This window comes from Peromyscus leucopus, chromosome 18 (genome assembly GCF_004664715.2).
Source record: "Peromyscus leucopus breed LL Stock chromosome 18, UCI_PerLeu_2.1, whole genome shotgun sequence".
Lineage (NCBI taxonomy): Eukaryota > Metazoa > Chordata > Mammalia > Rodentia > Cricetidae > Peromyscus > Peromyscus leucopus.
In genome coordinates, this window is record NC_051078.1 from 34,825,598 (window position 1) to 34,846,759 (window position 21,162).

Consider the following 21,162-nt stretch of genomic DNA (forward strand, 5'->3'; position numbering starts at 1 on the left):
CAACAACTTAATCATAAAAGGAGAAAAGCAAGGAAAACTAAGGAGTTCAGAACAAAGATGAATAGTTAAACGGTATTGCAGAATACGAGTTTCAGTGTGGTGAAAATATGACAGTTGAATTTTCAAAAGATTGCTGTCTTGGTCTGTAACAAAGATACATACTGGCAGAGTTAAGACTGCAATAACATGGTCTCACTCACACTAATGTGAAGAGAATGACAAAAAAGACTGGAAGGTAAGGTAACAGCTAAAACCAGCGGTCCAAAGACGATAGCGGTGCTGAATACATGAGGATACACTACGCCCCTCTATGTTACTGTACATGTTGAAGATTTCCATAATTAAGAGTCAGTAAAGAATGAAAGGTTTAGCCGGGCAGTGGCGGCACACGCCTTTAATCCCAGCACTCGGGAGGAAGAGCCAGGTGGATTTCCGAGAGTTCGAGGCCAGCCTGAGCTAACAAGAGAGTTCCAGGAAAAGATGCAAAACTACACAGAGAAACCCTGTCTTGAAAAACAAAACAAAACAAAACAAAACAAAAAAAAAGAAAGAAAGGTTTAAACATAGCCAAAGTAATATAATAAAAACTAGATAGCCAAATTATGAAGAAAAAAATTAAATGGCTTTCAAAAATACCATTCAAAAGGTAACTTTCCAAAGGATGAAAAATAGTGAGAGGATCCAGGCCACAGACGACACAAGCAGAGGCTCATAAACCCGTCCCCAGGAAACATAACTGAGGATTCAAGAACACAGGGGCAGAGTCCCAGAGGATCGTGCACAGAGCTAGGAGATCTACACAAGGTTTGGACTCATTCAGTACAGGACTGGTGAGGACATAAGGAATTTATGTAAGCCAAGGAAAGACCACCTGAAAAGATGAGAGATGAGTACTAAGAGTTCATACAGCCTGTGAATAATCCTGTTTCCAAAAGCCAGAATAAAAACCTTCATTTCACAAATAAATGGATCATCATGTGCATCTTATCTCAGCAGTGGGAATAAGTCACAGACCCAAGGCCTCTCTAACTCCATCCTAAAGCAAAGCCTAGAGCCATGGAACTGTCTGCAAGTGACAAGACTGTGGCCCAGACCAAAGACCAAGACCAAAGAGGAGCACAAAAGTATCCACCCACAACAAAGTAAAATGCACAGTGTCTGGCATCAACAAAAGTTCCCAAGCATGAGAAGACACAGGACACTGCCTGATACTGAGTAAGTAAAAACAACCTGATACTAAGTAAAAGCGCCAACCTAAAACAGACCCAAAGTCACACAGCAAGACATTAAGACTAAGTTACAAAGTTACCCTAACTGTTCAAAAAACTAGAGAAAAGATGGAACGTGTTAAAGAGCTAAGAAACATATAAAGAGATAATTGTGGAGATGAAATTTATAATTCTGAGTTTAAAAAGATACCACCTGGTCTAATTCAGAATAGATAATGAAAACATCAATGAACAAGACTAAAATGAACACCACAGGAATTTTCTGGGACAAAACACACAGAAAAAAGAAAAAAGACTAAATTTAAGTTAACAGAATTTTAGTAAGCAAGGAGAGAATTTTAAATAATTAGCATTAAAGTATTATTTAGATCACCAAAGACTCAGATGTAAGAATGGCAGTGCCTTTGCTACATGAAACACTGATAAAAACAAAACTAAACTAAAAATATCTTTAAGGAATTAGAGGGGGAAACTGCCAACTGAGAATTCAATATTCAGTGAAAATACTTTTACAAATCAAATTTTTTCAAGCACATAAAAGCTGGAAGAAAAATCCCAACAGCAGATCTACACTACAATGAGTGATTTTTTTTTTTTTTTAGGCCCTGAGAACAGGAAAACTGTTCATAAGTGTGTATTAGGCAGAAATATGGTTTGGGAAAGGAAAGGGGCGTAGTGTAGGAGTTATGTATAAATAAAAAAAGAAGTCGCTGTCCCTTAATGTTCTGAAATCCAGTAGCCAAGCGCTAGGACTTCCACTGACTCGGTTTCAAAGCCTCTGTGGCTCAAGGCTCAGCTTTCTGGGCTCTTGGTTTTTGTTTTTTTTTTTTTTTTTAATTTGGTTTGGTTTTTGGAGACAGGGTTTCTCTGTGTAACAGCTCTGGCTGTCCTGGAACTTGCTTTGTAGACCAGGCTGGCCTCGAACTCTGCCTCCTGAGTGCTGGGATTAAAGGCATGGGCCACCACCGCCTGGCAGGCTCTTGGTTTTTGTCTGAGGCTGTCCTTTCTTCTTCATGAAAGGGAGCATGTGTCTGCAACCCACTAGGTTTAAAGGCCTTCTTTCTACCAGTAGAGATTCTGTGGATCCAAAAGCCTCTGTTACTTTGTACTTCCCAAGTCCATCTCAGTCCAAGCCAGCAGACCGTCTCCCGAGTAAATGTCTCAAAATCATAGTGGGTCTTGTGGGAATTTCTGAGGCTTTCACCCCACTAAACAAAGCCTACATGTGCAGACCTTTTTATATAATCCTATTTGTATTTTTATGCTTTCCCTAGACAGCTAAGACAATACTTCAAACTTCTCAGAGACCCTCTGGTCGAGGAAAAAGAGAAGAGATCTATGCTCTCTTGACAAGACCTTGATGTGATTATTTTGTTCTTTTGCTCAATCTGAGATCTTGAGGTGTGGTGGCAATTGGTCTTTATACAATGGTTTCAATATATATTTCTGCTGTGTAGCATTTTTATCATTTGGAAAGGGAAAAAACTTTTCTGAAAAGTACCTAGTCTGTTTTCTTTTTGTTCAAGAGCTCTCCCTTCAATTAATCTCTTACGTTTCACACTTTACTACAGGCAACAGAAAATAAGTGGCGCAATCTATGTTTTACGTGTAAATCTCTGTGTACTGGAGGGGAGGGTAATGTACATTGCTGTGAGGTATATGCACATGTGTGCAAGTATACACATATGCACATGTGTGGAGGTCATAGGTCACGTGTCTTCCTTAATCTCTTCTCCAACCTTTTATTTTTCTAAGACAATCTTATGAAGACCATTCAGGCCTTCCTAAACTGCTTTAAACCTTATGGTGATCCTCATAATTCTTATCTCTACTGACTACTTTCCAGTTCTAAAACTACTCCAGTGTCTGAAGCATTTGTTACACTTGTAGCCAATTTTCAAGTACCAGAACCCAAGTAACAAAATGACCTTAAGTTAAAAGACCTAAATTACATTACCTGTATTATCTTACAATATTTATGAATTAGAGCAGTGGTTCTCACCCTTCCTAATACTGCAACCCTTGAACACAGTTCCTCATGGTGCCGTGACCCCCAACAATACAATTATTTTCACTGCTACTTCATAACTGTGATTTTGCTACTGTTATGAATTGTCATGTAAACACCTGTGTTTTCCAATGGTCTTAGATGACCCCTATGACAGGGTCATTCGACACACACCCTCAAAGGGGTCTCAACCCACAGGTTGAGAACCACTGGGTTAGGATACTGGACACAGCTGAGTTTATGTTCTCTATTTCGTGTCAAGTGAATGCAGCTAAGGCAGTAATCTTGCCTGGGACCAGGAGTTCTTTCCTAGCTCACCAGTTACACTAGCAGAGTCCAGCTCTCACGCTGACAGGACTATGGCCTTCAGCTCCTGGGAACCGCCCATCGTCTGTCACACTCCTGTCTTCACATGGGAGTTTACTTCCTCAGAGTCCTCAAGAGACCACTTCTTTGCTATTCCCCGCCCTTACAGGCTTTTTAAAAAGCCATCTGACCAGTAAGATGTACTACTGATTAAAGCCTATAAAAAACCTGAGATTCAATCACTCCAATGCTGTAGCTTTTTGTACCGTATCAGTCCTCAGGAACTTCCAGATTTTGGAGCATTTTGGACTTCAGATTTTCAGATTAGAAGTGTCAATCACTGAAGGCTGAAATACTCCAAAAGCTGAAAACTTCAATTATCTGAATACTTCTGCTTCCACGCCCTTCACATAAGAAATACTTAACTTGTAATAACAGCCTAAAGGTACAGATCACTTAAGTGTTACACATCAAAGCACTAATACTTCCTTTGCAACGTCTCATTTCATCTTTACAATTACCCTATGAGGCAGGCACTTTTACTCCTGTTGACTACTGATGCAGAAATGTGCTTTAAATAAATGTTTTTGTAGCTCTGCCTCTGAAAGCCAGTAGAGCAGTCAATGCTACATAGGCATTTCTTCCTGTTCGATAAAAGATGTACATTTCTAAAAATCATCTTTCATAATCCTCCACTTGAATATTTCTTGTAGATGCTGCTCAATTTACTGAAGTTTTCTTAACATAATTTGTGTAAATTAAAAACAAACATTAAAGCAAATAGCTAAATCAAACCTCCCTCTCTCCTCCTCTTATGTATTTCTTTAGCTTAATTTTAAGTGTGTGTGTGTGTGTGTGTGTGTGTGTGTGTGTGTGTGTGTGTAGTATGTATATGTTGAGTGCTGGTGCCCATAGTGTGTAGAGGTGGAGTTACAGGCAGCTGTGAGCTGGACGTGGGTGTCAGACATCAAGCTAAGGTCCTCTACCTCTACAAGGGCAGTCAATACAGTAGCAGTCCATTTTTAAGATATATATATATATATATATATATATGTATATGTATGTGTATCAGATAAATACCACAATAAAACGAGGTATGTTAGTAAGACACAAATTTTCCTAGAAGAATTACATTTGTCCTCAAACATTGGCAATCTATAATACCCAAGATTTTTTGGAATGTTATAACATACAAGGAATACACAAATAAGATCACAGGAAGAACAGCACTTCACTTCAATATGAGGAAGAAAATATTTGACATATACTAATCTGTAAATAACAATGTATTACTTTTTAAAGTTAACTAGGGACTGGAGAGATGGCTCAGTGGTTGAGAGCACTGGCTGCTCTTCCAGAGGACCTGGGTTTGATTCGCAGGTCCATATCCCAGCTCACAAGCTTCTGTAACTCCAGTTCCAGGGGATCCATCCTAGTTAAGGTTTCTATTGCTGTGATGAAAGACCATGAGCAAAAGCAAGTTGAGGAGAAAAGAGTTCATTTGGCTTACACTTCTACGTCACTGTTCATCATCAAAGAAGTCAGGACAGGGCTGGTACCTGGAGGCAGGAGCTGATGCAGAGGTCATGGAGAGGTGCTGTTTACTGGCTTACTCAGCCTGATTTCTTATAGAACCCAGGACCACCAGCCCAGGGATGGAAGGAACCCCCCCACAGCAGGCTGGGCCTTAATCACTAATTAAGGAAATGCCCTACAGGCTTGCCTACAGCCTGCTCTTCTGGAGGCATTTTCTTAATTGAGGTTCCTGCTCTCAAATGACTTCAGTGTGGGTCAAGCTGACTTAAAACTGACCCGGCATAGGATCCCACACCTTCTTCTGGCCTCTACAGGCACCAGACACACATGTGATGCACAGACTTACATGCAGGCAAAGTACCTGATACATAAAATAAAAACAATATTAAAATTTAAGTTAATCAGGTGGCTCGGCCCTGCCTGTAATTCCAGATACAGAAGAGGCCGAAGCAGAGAGCAATCTAGCTCCAGAGCAGCCTGCCAACACTGGACACCCCATCTCAGAGCACGAGTTGACGAGGTTTCTCTAGTACTAAAGCACTGAAGCCCTGTATAAAATCTGCTCTACAAATAAGGTCTATTTTAGAAGCTATCTTAGTTTCCTAGGCATGGAAGAAAATTAAAACCTGAGTGGCTACAAACAACAGAAAATTTACTGTTTCGGAATGGGGGTGCAGCTTGAAGTCTGAAATCAGGGTATTAGCAGGCGACGATCCCTTTGACACCTACGATGATCTTTCCGTGCCTTTCCCGGGGCTCTGCTGTGTTGCTGTGCAGACGCCTCCATCATCACACAGCAGTCGCTGCCACCCCAAGTCATCCCAGAGGCAGTCTCCATCACCCCATCTCCCTTTTGCACCTCATCTCTTTTCTTATAAAAACGTCAGGAACACTGGGTTAAAGGCTCAACATATTCCAGTGTGATCGCATCAACAATAATGCCTGCAATAACCCTTATCTTCAAATAAGACCATATACTCAAGGATTAGGACTTCAACCTATCTTTTTGAGGAATACAACAGAACCTGTAACAGATATGAAAGAAAACTAGACAACTTTGAAGATATTGATACTCTAGGCATATATGAGAAAGAAATCCAGCATTATGTATTAACAGAACAATAAACTTGATTAATTAATTATTCCATTCATTCATGACATTCATCTGCTAGGCATCAGACATATTGAAAACAAGTTCCTGCCTTCAATCAGAATGAAAATGCCATCATTTATAAGTATCTACCATATGCCAAGTACTTACTAAAAATATATATTATCCCCTTAGATCTTACAACAAACAACACATTAGGTAGAAACTTTTATTACCTTTACCACATGAGAAAGATAAGAAACAGTAACACAGTTACTTGATGAAGGTCATCATTGACCCTTTTCACTATAAAGGTCCTTTTTAGTAACCAATTTTTTGTCTTGCAATCTATTTTTATGTGATGCCAATACAGCCACTTCAGCCTTAAGCTTATTCTTATATATGCTTACAACAAACATACATTTAGATTTTACTCTTAAGGAACAGATTAAATGAGCAATGTCTAAAGAGTATCTTAAATGCCTCAAGTTCAACATTGCTTCCATTCAGGGCTACATAGAGAAACCTTGTCTCAAAAAATAAAACAAAATTAAAACAAACAAAAAAAATTGCTTCCATTTATATAAGCCTCTCATTTTTTGTAAAAACAAATTATAATCCACTAATTCTGAGAGCAGAAAACTTCATACATAGAGTAAAAAACACTGCTAGTTGTTACATACAACAGTCTCAAATAAGAGCTAAGGTGCTTTAGACAATGCTCATTTGGTACTGGATGGCTTGATGGTATGCACAGTGAAAATACTCTAATTGTATGTTCAGAACCAAGACTGCAGTAAAGCCATGTAATGGAACACAGTGTTGCCAGAAACACCTCAGATTCATTAGGGTTTCATTTTGAATCAATTTTTGGAAGTTGCCATTTTTTTCATAACCCCTACCTTACTTATGCAATTTAATATGAGGTTGGGGCCTACAGTTTAAGAAGTTGTATTAAATATATGAAAGACTGGATTATATATCAACAGCAGATACAGCAAAGTAACTATTAGCAACATAGAAAAAAAAAACAAATTTACCAAAACTACTTATTTCCATTAATCTTACCAAAACCACTTATTTCCACTAACTACACGACTAATTTTATATAAATTCAAATATACTTTAATTTTATATAAATTCAAATATACTTCCTCACCTGCCGTTTCATTTCTTCCAAGTCTTTAATTTTCTCCATTAATTCCGCTCTTAACTCTTCAAGGAGCAGTTGGAATTTTTCCTGGTTAGTTTGCTTTTCATGCAACACACGCTTAAGTTCATTTTGTGATTTTACGTATTCTTCCTGCAACCTGGTTTTTTAAAAAGAATTTCAATTTGAAATGCATATTTTACATTCAAATTCACTGCTTTATATAAAGCAAACCAATACTACAGAAAAACAAGACTGATATGACATTCCATTAAACTTGTAATAATTTTTTCTTTGCAAACTTTTATCTAATTAACACTGTGATTTCTGAAAGCAATTTTAAAACACACATTTATCTACCTAGATATATTTATTGTTAAATATTGTTCATGTGTGTCTTACTACTCACAAATAATACTGCATTCACAACCCACTTAATACCATAGATCTGAACAAAGTAATTTATTTTTACTATACTGTATAACTAAATATACTGTAAAATAACAAAAATACACCCACTGTTCCAGAGCAAACGTTCAGCCAATACAACTCCACCAGCAATTTTTTAAGCAGCCACCTCCCCCTCGCCCCCAATACTTTATCTCAAAATTTAAGTAATTTACCTTTTGTGTTCAATTTTCAGAGCCTGATAATTATGTTTATGATGTTCACATCGTACCCTTTCATCGATTAACATATTTTGGAACTCAGGTTCAGGATTCAGCCTACTACTGTCTCCACCAGGAGGAAATACACTAGGAAACGTGTCCATCTTTGTAAGGCAACCGACAACCATGAAAAGAATAAGCTGTGGCTTCTGTTTTGTTTTAGTTTTCTTTCAGGAGTATTTCCAACTTCTTTCTTGCTATGGCAGAATCCTCAGGAGACCAAATCATGCCTGCATAGAGAATGCACATAATTAATACTCAGTAACCTAAGCAGCCTTTGGTTTTACATAACTGTTAACCATTATTTTCCTTTTTTAAAGTTCAGTTTTTAGATTTCTACATACTCATAAAACAAATGCAAAAACAAAGCTGAATCCTAGGTTCATACTTGTCTTTACTTCCATGAAGAAACTCTGTAACTATCAAGCTTACACCTTCAAATACTAGTCCTAAAACAAGGTGTCCATATTTGTAAGGCAACCGACAACCATGAAAAGAACAAGTCGAGGCTTTCGTTTTTAGTTTTCTGTCAGGAGTATTTCCAACTCTTCCTTGCTAAGGCAGAACCCAGGAGACCAGAAGTATGAACTTTTCCAGTTTAAGCCATCTTTGATTCACTAATTAAGCTATTTCTCAAAGTTACTGTGGGGAACTTTCAAGAGTGGATCCTAGTATAGAATACACATTCCAATAATTAGGGGAAGATTATATAGAACTTGGTAAGTATCTGAAGAAAAATAACATCTTCACAAAAAATGACCTCCAGTAGTAATTATATCTGTGAGTCATGCTGCAAACGGTCTTCTGACACACAGCACTTGGGAGGCAGATTCAAACAAGAAATCAATTAGCACACAAATTTGAACGTTTCCTGTGTTATCTACTATGCTAAGAACAGAAAAGAAGATCACTATGCCTACCCCCCAAATACTGATCCAGCATTAATTACTGCAGTAACTAATTGTTTATTGCATATACAAGTTAAAAATGATGGGGAAATGTTTTGTTATAAGAAAATAAAATTAATTCAAATCGTTCTATCCCTATAACATCATTAACCTTTCTCCAGACCACTATATATACATATATTTTCCCTTCTATTACAACAATGGATCTTTGGCTTATGGAAAACATTCTTGCTTGAATATAATCTCTGCTAAATTACTATCATGTCTACACATATACACACATGCATATATACAAATACACAACCTATAAAGTGAAATTGGATTGCCTAGGTTTCCTTTGAAACTATACAGAAGTGTGAATGGGAGGGGTGTGGGAGACCAGCTCCCACTTTTTCCCCAGGGTACTCTTAAGGAGAGAGGGATAAAAGATTTAGATAGAAATATAGAGGGGAGAGAGGCAGAGAGAAACACAGGATAGCCTCAGGAGGGCCTGGGTCCTAATCCACCGGCCCTTTCTGTCTCTTCTAAAGGGCTTTTCATAGGAATGCCAAGGAGTGGAACAAAATGCCAGCACAGCCAAGTGCAGACCCTTCCAATCACCTGGTAACCACACAGGGGGTCAAGCAATTCTCTAATGCAGCTCCTTGGTAAAGCAAGCTCAGATCTCCCTAGGAACCTCTGTGGGCCTCCAGAGAGGAGGGTCTTTAAGGACCTTTTCCCCCTTACTCTTCACTCACTCTACTGCTCATTTTAAACATGGTTCAACTGACCATATCAATACATTCAGAGATTTCAACTTCCTGGACTTTCAGGGAAAGGGTGCAAGAAACTCATCCTGGCTTACATCTTATACAGAACCTCTAGACACTGCACACGGCTGCCACACTGCCAACCAGAGGGGAAAAACAGCTTAGAGCAGGGTCCTGATTTCCAGCTGCATTTAAGAGGCTCACCCTAACAAGCAGAAAGCTGAATAATGTAAAAAAAATCAAAAAGTCTTCTTGTATCCAAAAAGGAGATGAGGTCACAAGGTAAACCACACCCACGAAAGAAGCCAATAGGAAAATTCAAGAGTAACAGTATACTAGAGCAGAAAAGGGTAAGCAGGAATGTTTCCAGGCAAGGAGAGCAGACTGAAGTGTAATAACCAACTGGGAAAAGCTAGATAAAGGCAGCTCTCAGAGTTAAAACTCCAGGACCCAGTTTTAGGTGGTCCTCATACTTTTCGGAGTTTTACCTCCTAGAACCAACCAGGTTCTCGAAATGAATACTAGAGAAAAATCTTCTTATGACAAAGAAAAGGGAAACAGAAGCACTCTGAAGTAGACAAGGGCATTCTAACCTTCTTAACAAAGGAAATGTGTGTAACGTACAGCCCAGTCTGCTGTGGTGCTAACAGAGCCTTCGACCTCACACAAGAAAAGCACTAAAATCTAGCACCCTCCATCACCCCTCCCATGGAAGAGGAGTGCAGGGAGACTGAGGGCCACTGGCAAAGGTTCCAGACAGCTCACCAAGTCTGAGATGAACCATATGACCTATAGACTGAGGGCCACTGGCAAAGGTTCCAGACAGCTCACCAAGTCTGAGATGAATCATAAGACATATAGAACTCTTCCCTTCCCCATCCTTATGAAAGTACATAAGTAGCTTATCATAATAAAGTAATGCTTATATCATTGTAATATTTACTTCATAGAAGTATGTGTTTATATACATATACTAATAAAAATATGCGTTTGTGTACATGTATACTTACTGAATATAATGGACATTATACATCACTTCATTCAACTAAACAAGCTAACAGTCTTCTCGAGTTTACATGGAACATTCATTAAAAACCACATTCTGGCTGGGCATAGTGACTCACACCTTTAACTCCAGCACTCAGGAGGCAAAAGCAGGAGAATCTCTGCGAGCTCAAGACCACCCTGGTCTACACAGTGAGTTCCAAGACAACCAGGGCTACATGGAGAGGCCCTGCCCCCCCAAAGAGAGGGAGGGAGGGAGGGAGGGAGGGAGGGAGGGAGGAAGGAAGGAAGGAAGGAAGGAGGGAAGGAGGGAAGGAGGGAAGGAGGGAAGGAGGGAAGGAAAGAAAAGAGAAAGGAGTCACATTCTAGCACAAAACCACAAATTAAAAGAGAATAGTAATCATACAGTATTGGTTGTCACCGTGTGTGTGTGTGTGTGTGTGTGTGTGTGTGTGTGTGTGTGTGTGTGTGTCTCGTCATCGTGTCCATCCCCCACCCCCCGTCGGAGCTGAGGACCAAACCCAGGGCCTTGCGCGCTCTACCACTGAGCTAAATCCCCAACCCCCAGTATTGGTTCTTAACCTTGAAGGAATTACACAAATAATCAGTAAGAGCTGAGTGGTGGTGGTGGTGGTGGTGGTACACCCCTTTGATCCTAGTACTTGGAAAGCAGATGCAGGCGAATCTCTGAGTTTGAGGCCAGCTTGGGCTACACAGAGAGTTCCAGATAGCCAGGGCTACACAGAGAAACCCTGCTTGAATAACCAAAAATGAACAAATAGTCAACAAGGGAAATATAGATGGAAAAACTGAGAATGCTTGGAAGTTAAGCACACTTCTAAATAATACCTAAGAAAAGAAGGAAACTCTTCTTACTGGTGGAAAGGAAAACTGGTACAGCCACTTTGGAAGACAGTTTGGCAGTTCTTACAAAGTTAAACATACTCTTACTATAGAACTACTGATCCCATTCCATGGTATTTAGTGAAATCATTAAAAATGTGTCCATATTTTTAAAACCTCCACATACATCTTAATAGCAGCTTTATTCCTAATTGTCCTGTTCTGTCTATGACCTTGTAAACACTGCCTCTAGAGATGGAGCAGGTAACTGTCCTATCTACCTATGACCTTGAAGTACCTGCCCGGGGAGTGTGGCTCGGGGCTACCTTAAGACCTGAGACACACTAGGCCGCTCTCCTCTCTTGCTCATGGTTGGATGGTGAGGACTGTCTCAGCAGCAGATCAGTGTTGGGCTGATTCTAAGCTTTCCAGGACCCTACACTAAATCTCCCGTGCTGTAGTAAGTTTCCCCACTAATAAATTCCTTCACCCTTTAAGCAGACTCCATGGATTTCTCCCATGAATGAATGGATTAAAGATAGCTTAGGCACAATGGAATATTCAGCACTAATAAAGAATAAGCTGTCAAGCTATGAGGAAAAATGGAGAAAGCATAAGTACATACTGCTAAGTGAAGGAAGCCAGTCTGAAAAGACTATCTGTAAAGTTCCAATTATTTCACATCCAGGGGTGGGGCCATGGAGACAGTAAAATGATGAATCGTTGTCAAGGGGTAGAAAGGATTGAGGGAAGGGGGCATGCAGAAGCTGTTTAAAGCAGTGAGACTTTTCTGTGGATACTATAATTGCGGATAGGTGCTTATAAAGAAGTGTCCAAATCTACAGACATTACGACAAGAACGAAGCTTATGTAAATTTAGGACTTTGGTTATAATAATGTAGGCTCATTAGTTGTACTGCCAATAGGAAAGTTGTACATATAGGGAGATGTGGTATATAGAAACCCTCCGTACTTTTAATTAGTTTTACTATTCACCAAAATCATCTCTAAAATATAGTCTAGTGAGCTGGGCATGGTTGCACACGCCTTTAGCCCAGGCACTCAGGAGGCAGAGGCAGGCAGATCTCTGTGAGTTTGAGGTCAGCCTGATTAAAATAAGTTCCAGGACAGCCAAGGCTACATAGTGAGACCTTGCCTCTAAATAAAGTTAAATCATTTTTGAAGACAGCTTAGGTGGGGGACTAGGAATACATGACACAAACCATAGCTGAGGAGCCTAAAACATTCCTATCACTTAACTCCTTATAATAAAGATCCTCCAAATGCTTCCCTAGTGTGACCATTAAAATGCGACATGGAATCGGGCGGTGGTGGTGCACACCTTGCACTCGGGAGGCAGAGGCAGGTGGATCTCTGTGAGTTCAAGGCCAGCCTGGTCTATAGAGTGAAATCCAGGATAGGCACCTGTAGCTGAAGTTTTCTCCAGTCCTGCCTGGCCCATGGTCAGGACAAATCTCTCTCACCTGCCAGTCCCGCAGCTGCTCAGACCTGAGTAAACACACAGAGACTTATATTGCTTACAAACTGTATGGCCATGGCAGGCTTGTTATCTAGTTCTTACATCTTAAATTAACCCATTTCTATAAATCTATTCCTTGCCACATGGCTTGTGGCTTACCAGTATCTTATATGTTGGTACTCATGACAGGGGCTGGCAGCGTCTCCTGACTCAGCCTTCCACTTCCCAAAATTCTCTCTCTCCTTGCCCCGCCCATACTTCTGCCTGGCTACGGGCCAATCAGTATTTTATTTATTAACCAATTAGAGCAACACATTTAACATAGAGAACATCCCACAGCAGGCACCAAAACTACACAGAGGAACCCTGTCTAGAAAAAACTAATAATAGTAATTAAAATAAGTCTCTGTGTTGTTATTTGGGAGAGGGCTGGAGGGTTAGAGAAAAGTCCACCTACACATCAGTAATTACACTAACATATGCAGAATGCATGTCTCAAACAAAAAAATTTAAAAGAAAAATCATAACTTAACCATATGTACGTTCCACAAGACCTCTGCTTAAACATAAGAGCAAGAAACATTGAAGAAAGGGTTTGAGAAAGATATTGCAAGGATTAATCAAAAGATAGATGGTAAATCTGTGCTATCAGATGAGTCAATCTTTAAGTTCCTTCCAAACAAACAAATGAGGGACATCCATAATGATAAAGGCTAAAGGCAGAGGTGGTTGTTTTAAATTTATATACACTTACTATGGCTACTAAATACATATGCAGACTTGTCAGAGCTATAAGAAAAAACAGACAATTTATAATCATAGGGAGAAAATGTAACCACAATTCCTGTGAATAACAGAATAAGCATATTCTGTGGAACGTGTTCTGTTTGGAAGGGGAAATGTAAGAATGGTTACTATGTGCATATGTATAATTTTATATTTTAAAAACTAACAAATTCTTTTCTAAGGTAGTTGTACATTTTCCATTCAATGAACAACATATGAGAGCGAGTTCTGCTTCCTTACATTTTTTTGCCAACAGTTGGGGCTGTAAATCTAATTTAGCCATTTTAGGGAGTATAAAGTGATATTTCATTGTAGTTTTAATCTGCAGTTCCTTAAGCACTTTTTTACATATTTTAATAGCCTATAATAGATCTTTTAAATCTGTGAAAGTCTCTTTGTTTTAAGAACAATCAAAGTAAAAAGTAAATGGCAAAATAGGAGCCGGCCGAGTATATTTTAGGGTAAAAGCCCAAATTTTAAAATTTCTCAGTATACCAACCACTTACATAAGCACTTACTTCCCATCTGTAAATACTAACTTCATTCTAGAATGCCTTTCCCATTACTCTACATCTGATCTAGTGAATTCTTACTCAATGTTCAAACACTGTCAAAGCAGTAAAGCAAATCAATAATCCCAGCGCACAGGAGGCTGAGGCAGGAACATCATCACCATCACCCTTGAGTCCAGTTCAGAGATCAGCATAAGCCACACATTAAAGACTGCCCCAAAAAGAAACCAAACACAAAAGCTCAACAATGGCATTACTTACCATCACCCTTGAGTCCAGTTCAGAGATCAGCATAAGCCACACATTAAGACTGCCCCCCAAAAGAAACCAAACACAAAAGCTCAACAATGCATTACTTCTTCAATGAAGCACTAACTCTACCAAACATATTTAATTAATCTTCTCTAAAGCTAGCTGTGGTGGTTTGAAAGACAAATTGACCCAAAGGGATTGGCACTATTAGGAAGTATAGCCTTGTTGGAGGAAGTTGTGTCACTGTGAGGGTGGGCTTTGGGGTCTCCTTTGTTCAAGCCTCCCTCAGTATAACTGTCAGTTGAGCTCCTGTTGCCTGCAAGATGTAGCACTCTCAGCTCCAACACATCTGCCTGCATACAGTTATGCTCCTTGTCATGATGATAATGAATGAACCTCTGGGCTACCCCAACTATATGTTTTCTTTATAAGTGTTGTCATGGTCATGGTGTCTCTTCATAGCAATAAAAGAAGTTGGTACCAGGGCTGGGGGTATTGCTGTGATAGGCCTGACTATGTGTGTGTTTGTTGAATTTGGACTTTGGTCCTTTGGGTTAGGAAAGCAGTGGAATGCTTTAAGCACTCTTAATGGGCCATACCAGTAGGAGCATGGAAGACAGTGGTGCTAAGAGTTATTTGAACTGTAGTGAGCTCACTCACAAGATTTCACAGGAGAAGAACTATATGTTGCCTAGTATGTGTTAGAATTCCTAGCTACTCTGCCATGGCCCACATGCACTGACAAGATGCTTAGTCATCCCAGGGCCTTATGTCCTGTGTAGTCCATACACTGTGTGATCACATAATCTATGCACATGCATGGCGTAGCTACGTAAGCCCATATGTGCATGTGCGGGGGGGGGGGGGGCTGGATCTATAAAAGCGGGTTCCACTTACCCCTCCCCTTCTCCTTGCACTATCTTTCCATAGGCCTAAGTGCCCCCTTCTGTTCCTGTCTCTTAATAAACCCCTTATAGTGAGTTTTGTTGTGCTTTGTGGCTATTCTCACATGGTAAACAGCGCCACTTAATGAATAACATTGTGATGCTTAATAAATAACAACATACTCTTGTGATATTCTGATGAAGAAAGTGGTTGCCTTTTGCCCGTCCAAAGAGTCTGCTTGAGGCTAACGTGAATTGTTTTGGATTAATTCCTTGTCAGAAGAAAACTCAAAACAGCTTGCATACATTGTTGTGTGGTTACTAGTGTTCATGCCTATGAAGATTTATAATGATAAGGAGCAAGCTGATCAAAGTAAATTACAAAATGAAAATTTTGAGGAGAAAAAGAACACCAAGAAGTGGAATAAAGATAAACTTTGGGTTCAAAGAGATAAGCTAAGAGATGGAATAAAGGAGTGGTGACCCTCAACAAGATCCCACCAGCCAAATTTGGAAAGCAACTAAAGAAAAGCTTAGAGCTGGGTGTGGTGGGGCACACCTTTAATCCCAGCACTGGGAAGGCAGAGTCTGAGTCAGATCTCTGAGTCTGAGGCCAACTTGGTCTACAGAGTAAGTTTCAGGACAGCCAAGCTTAGCAGTGAAAGACAGAAAGTTGTTGAAGATGTAATTGAATGAGGGGCCACATTCCAGTCTCAACAAGCAACATAACTTGGCAGCTTTGGCCACATGGTTCTGGCTTCAAAGATAGAAGAAATGGGTTATGGAATTTGCTCCATGCCTAAAGAAAGCCACTGAGGTCAGGCATGTGTCAGGGGTGTCCCTAAATAGAGGCCCTGAATAGAGCCTATAGAGAGGCCATTTTGTGAAGCTGTAAAGCCTGGAATGATTTGGAGAACCCAAGATTTTGGAGATGTCAGAGTCATGGGATACCCACTGAGGATGCCCATGCTAACAGGGAGTGGAACCAGCCCAAGAAAAAGAAGTGTGTTGCAGTCAACAAATCTGAAAGGAGTTGGAGAGCTGAAGAGCGTTTTGACATCAGACATGGAGCTCCAGAGTTTGATGCTTGCGCAGCTGGTTTTCAGTATTGCTTTCATCCAGGACTTCCTCAATACGCTCCCTTCCCTACATTTTGGAATGGCAATGTATTTCCTATGCCATTATATGCTGGAAATATGTGATCTGCTTTTTGATTTTATTTTTATGGGGGTTACAGTTAAGAGATTGCTATGCATCTCAAAAGAGTCTTTGGGCTTTGAAACAAGTTTGAGACTGTTATAGACTATGGAACTTTTGAAGTTGGACTGAATGCTTCTTTTTTTGTTTTGTTTTGTTTTGTTTTTTTGCATTTTGATATGGCGGCCAGGAAGTAGAAAGTAGTAGTTTAAAAAAAAAATGGTCCCCAAAGGGAGTGGCACTATTAGGTGTGGCCCTGCTGGAGGAAGTATGTACTATGGGGTGTACTCTGAGGTCTCTTTTGATCAAAATTCCCTCAGTGTGACTGTCAGTTGACTTCCTGTTGGCTGCAAGATGTAGCACTCTCAGCTCCAGCACCTCATCTGCCTTCACACAGCCATACTCCCCATCATGATAATGGACTGAACCTCTGAAACTGTAAGTGAGTCATCCCAATTAAATGTTTTCTTTATAAGAGTTGATGTGGTCATAGTGTCTCTCACAGCAATAAAACCCCTAAGACACTAGCTTGTTAATAAATAAAACACATGTACTCTGACTTCCTCCAATGGCAAGAAACATCTCACTCCTCTATACAGTCAACACCTACAAGAACCACAAGCATATTTAAGAACTCAAAGCCACCAAGCAAACAAATGACATGGTACCATCCAATGTCAATTGAAACTCAATTCATTTTTCTCATCTGGATCCAGAAACTGTGGCTTCCAGACTATTTGGGAGCTGAATGCTAGTTTCTCAAAAGTCATCTTCTAATTCTGGATGCTATGAATATGTAATTAAATATTCAAAAATGATAAACTAACCCTAGATTATATGGGTAGGCCTTAAATATAATCATGTACTTTTGTAAGAGAAGGAAAGAAAGGGTTTCAGGCTGAAGAAGATGAAGCAAAGGGTAGTCATAAAACAAGAAATGTCTGCAGCCATAAAAGCTGGTAAAGAGAGCAGCAGATCTAGAGAGTGACAGTGGTGACAGGTGAGAGAGAAGGCTGCGTGGACAGGGACAGGTGTGGCTGAATAGGACCACAGGGTGGGTGCAGCAGACTGGAGCTGCACTCCCACTCAACCCTGAACACGCTAACCAGCACACGATCACCCGGTTCTGAGCAATGACAGATACCCAAGAGAAGAACAGTCCAGATTCTGCTTTGGACCTCCTCTGAAAGACATCTAAGGGCCTTGCTGCCCTAGAGGCCTCTATGGTTTCCATAATCCACTACCCTAGCCAGAGGTTCATGTGGATGCCCACGGTCCTACAGCAGCTGGGAGGTCCCTGGCTAGAGTTACCAGTGAAGGCCATACACTGTCTAAGGTGATGCTGATGTTTGGGTCTTGCTCCTGCCGGGGGACCATATTGATGTGGGTGGCTTGCCCTGCTACCTGGGGCCATGGTGATATCTGTGTCTAGACTGCTGCCAAGGGCCATGTCCATGTCCCTGGTCCTACTGCAGTGGGATCTGTGTTGATGTCCATGGCCCATGATACCACCAAAGGCTAGGCAGATGTCCATGGTCTGTGCTGCTGCCGAGGGCTATGATGTGTCTGTGGCCGATGCAGCTGCAGAGGGCTGTGTTGATGTCCAAGGTCTGTACTGCTACCAGACAGGTCCATGGAGACTGGTCCATGGCACATGATGGTGCTGGAGACCATGTGGACGTCCATGATCCATGCTGTTGGCTGTTGCCAGAAACCATGTGGAAGTCCATAATCTATGTCCCCCGCTGACTGAGGGTAAGGAAGCCACTTTCGCTATGGTATTGATGACTGCAGACTCACAGTTGAGAAAGAGGGACATGAAAGGCTTCTGTGACAACCCCTACTCACCCCACTGCCCCCCAAAATTAACAGCCTAGACAGGAGGCCATCAAAGAGAACTCTGAAATGTAGGTGGGGCTTCTGGAGAATGTAGGTGGGGAAGGACTCAGTCTTCCATAAGGAGCTGGCCACCAGGATTTGACCACACTCCAGTACATATAAGGGCAACACATACTGGACCTTTTTTATTTAGAAGTTGTTTTTTTTTTTTTCAATCTCATATACCAACCACAATTCCCCCTCCCTCATCATCCCTCACATTCCTCCCACTCTGCCCGCCCTCCATCAACTCAGAGAGGGCAAGGCCTCCTATGAGGAATCAACAAAGTCTGGTATCCATGTTGAGGCAGGACCAAGCCCCTCCCCTCTGTATCAGGCTGAGCAAGGTATCCCTCAATAGGGAATGGGCTCCAAAAAGCCAGTTCATGAACTAGGGATAAATCCTGATCCCATTGGCAGGGCCCCACATACTGCCCAAGCCACACAACTGTCACCCACATTCAGAGGGCCTAGTTCAATCCATGCAGGTTCCCCAGCTGTCAGTCCAGAGTCAGTGAGCTCCACTGGGTCAGCTGTCTCTGTGGGTTTCCTCATCATGATCTTGACTCCTTTGCTCATATAATCCCTCCTCTCTCTTCGACTGGACTCTGGGAGCTCGACCCAGTGCTTTGCTGTGGATCTCTACATCTGCTTCTATCAGTTACTGGATGAAGACTCCATGATGACAGTTAGGGTAGTCACTGAACTTTCTTTTCTTTTTCTCCCTTTTTTTTCTTGGGGGGGGGTCACAAAGGTGGGGAATGGATCTGGGAAGACTAGGAAGTAGATACACTCAGGGTTTATGATGTGAAATTCCCAAATAATCAATAAAAATATTATGGAAAAACAGAGTAACAGAGCTGGAAAAAGACCAGTCAGGGATGGGGTGGCCTGGAAATGGCAAAGAAAAACAGAGCCTTGGTAACAATCTCATTTTAGAGGTCTAGTCTCTAAAACCAAGAAAAGAATAGATTTGGAGCATTTTTAATTAAGTAATTTTCTATAACAGGTATAAGTTGTTACTACCAGCTGGCAGCATGAACCTGGAAAAGCGGAGCCTAAAATGAGTCCAACTAAAGTCTCATGTAGAGATTTTTCAGGGCAGACAACTTATACTCTGAGTATATTCTGAGGGTTAGACAAAATTATATGAGCAAACTTGATTTCAAGCTGTATACAGTCACAAGGGCAAGGTCACATGAGTTTAGGCTGTAAACAGTCAGGAGAAACCCTCACGCTTGGAAACCTGATTCTAAATATTGGGTAAAATGATTGGTAATCCAAAGTAAAATCCACTCCTATTATTATACCTGGGAGGGGCACAGAGGCACATCCCAAGAACACATGTTATAGAGGAACAGAGGTTACAAGGCTTTTGTCTTATTTACTTGGCGTTTCTCACAAGCTCTCAGAAATCTCACACAGCTTCATTCATTGACTGTCCTTCAATACAGATCACTAAATACCAACTTTCTATTTATTCCTACTGGTTTTTTTTTTTTTAACCAAAATTAAAATCTGTACTATAATTCTAAATTGATACTACGGTCAGATATCTTTAATTTCAACCAGTCAATATACTGCTCAGTGACTCAGATACCTAACCAGGTATTAGACACTCAAAATACACACGCACACATGTACCCACTACAATGCAAAATTTATCAACTAAATATATCCATAATGCAAACTTTTAAAGTATATAATTCAGAAACTGGAGAGATGACCCAGCAGTTAAGATCACAAACTGCAAGTTGTTCTTGCAGAAGATCAGATTCAGCACCCAACTGATGGTTCATAATCACCTCAAACTCCAGTTCCAGGGAACCCAATGAATGCCCTCTTCTGGCCTCTGCAGGCACCACACACATGTAATTCACATATACACACAGGCAAGATTCATACACATAAAATAAAAATAGTTTTTAATAGATTCTTTTACACCCGGCAGTGGTGGCACATGTCTTTAATACCAGCACACAGGAGGCAGAGGCAGGTGGATCTCTGGGTTCAAGGCCAGCCTAGTTATGAGTTCCAGGACAGCCAGGACTACACAGAGAAACCCTGTTTCAAACACCAAAGATTATTTTAAAATAAGCATATAATTCAAGCAAATAAAGAAGCAGAGCATCTCAGCCTGCTGGTGGCTGAGTACTTACAGAATTCTCAAAGGCAGCTCTACTAACACCAACTTTTAACCAAACAATTCCTGTCCCTTCTTTGCAACTACAACAATCACATAATCACACACACACACAACACCACACACAACACACACACCCTTATGACCACTTTTGACTGATCCAGATCTACAGACCTACATATTACATTTCTCCTGCACAGGAACTGAATTTTTAAGCAACACTAGTACAAAGTATGGCAATTCAGACATTGGAAAAGCACAGCTGCTGATGCTTATGGAACTCTTCCAAACACATTTCATTAAAAACACATGCTATTCTTTGAACGTTTCAAACAATGCTTTAAATATTCCATGCCCCCAAAGCGAACGCTGTTTTCAAAAATATTAAAAGTCTAGTGATAACCTTCATCGGGCATTTACTTCACTTACAAACAGAAATTAGAAATGTCTTCAAAATCCAAAGACAACTATGCACTAGTCATTCTACAGGCTTTGGAGAGCCATCCCATCATGTTTTGTATAGCAAATAAATGTCACA

At 40.6% G+C, this 21,162-nt stretch overlaps 2 protein-coding genes across 2 annotated transcripts in view; one reads left to right on the forward strand and one right to left on the reverse strand.

Moving 5' to 3' along the window:
- Cep83 (centrosomal protein 83) overlaps positions 1-21,162 on the reverse strand; it is a 122,997-nt gene that overhangs the window by 68,356 nt on the left and 33,479 nt on the right. Inside the window, exons 2-3 of the mRNA XM_037196807.1 lie at positions 7,943-8,217; positions 7,329-7,479 (exon numbers count right to left, since the gene is read on the reverse strand). Coding sequence (XP_037052702.1) covers positions 7,329-7,479; positions 7,943-8,115 — 324 coding nt within the window. The 5' untranslated portion in view covers positions 8,116-8,217. The remainder of the gene's footprint in view (positions 1-7,328; positions 7,480-7,942; positions 8,218-21,162) is intronic.
- The window catches only part of LOC114700576 (translation initiation factor IF-2-like), a 47,704-nt gene continuing 44,677 nt past the window's right edge, over positions 18,136-21,162 (forward strand). The window contains exon 1 of the mRNA XM_037211917.1: positions 18,136-18,211. Within this exon, the coding sequence (XP_037067812.1) occupies positions 18,136-18,211 (76 nt within the window). The remainder of the gene's footprint in view (positions 18,212-21,162) is intronic.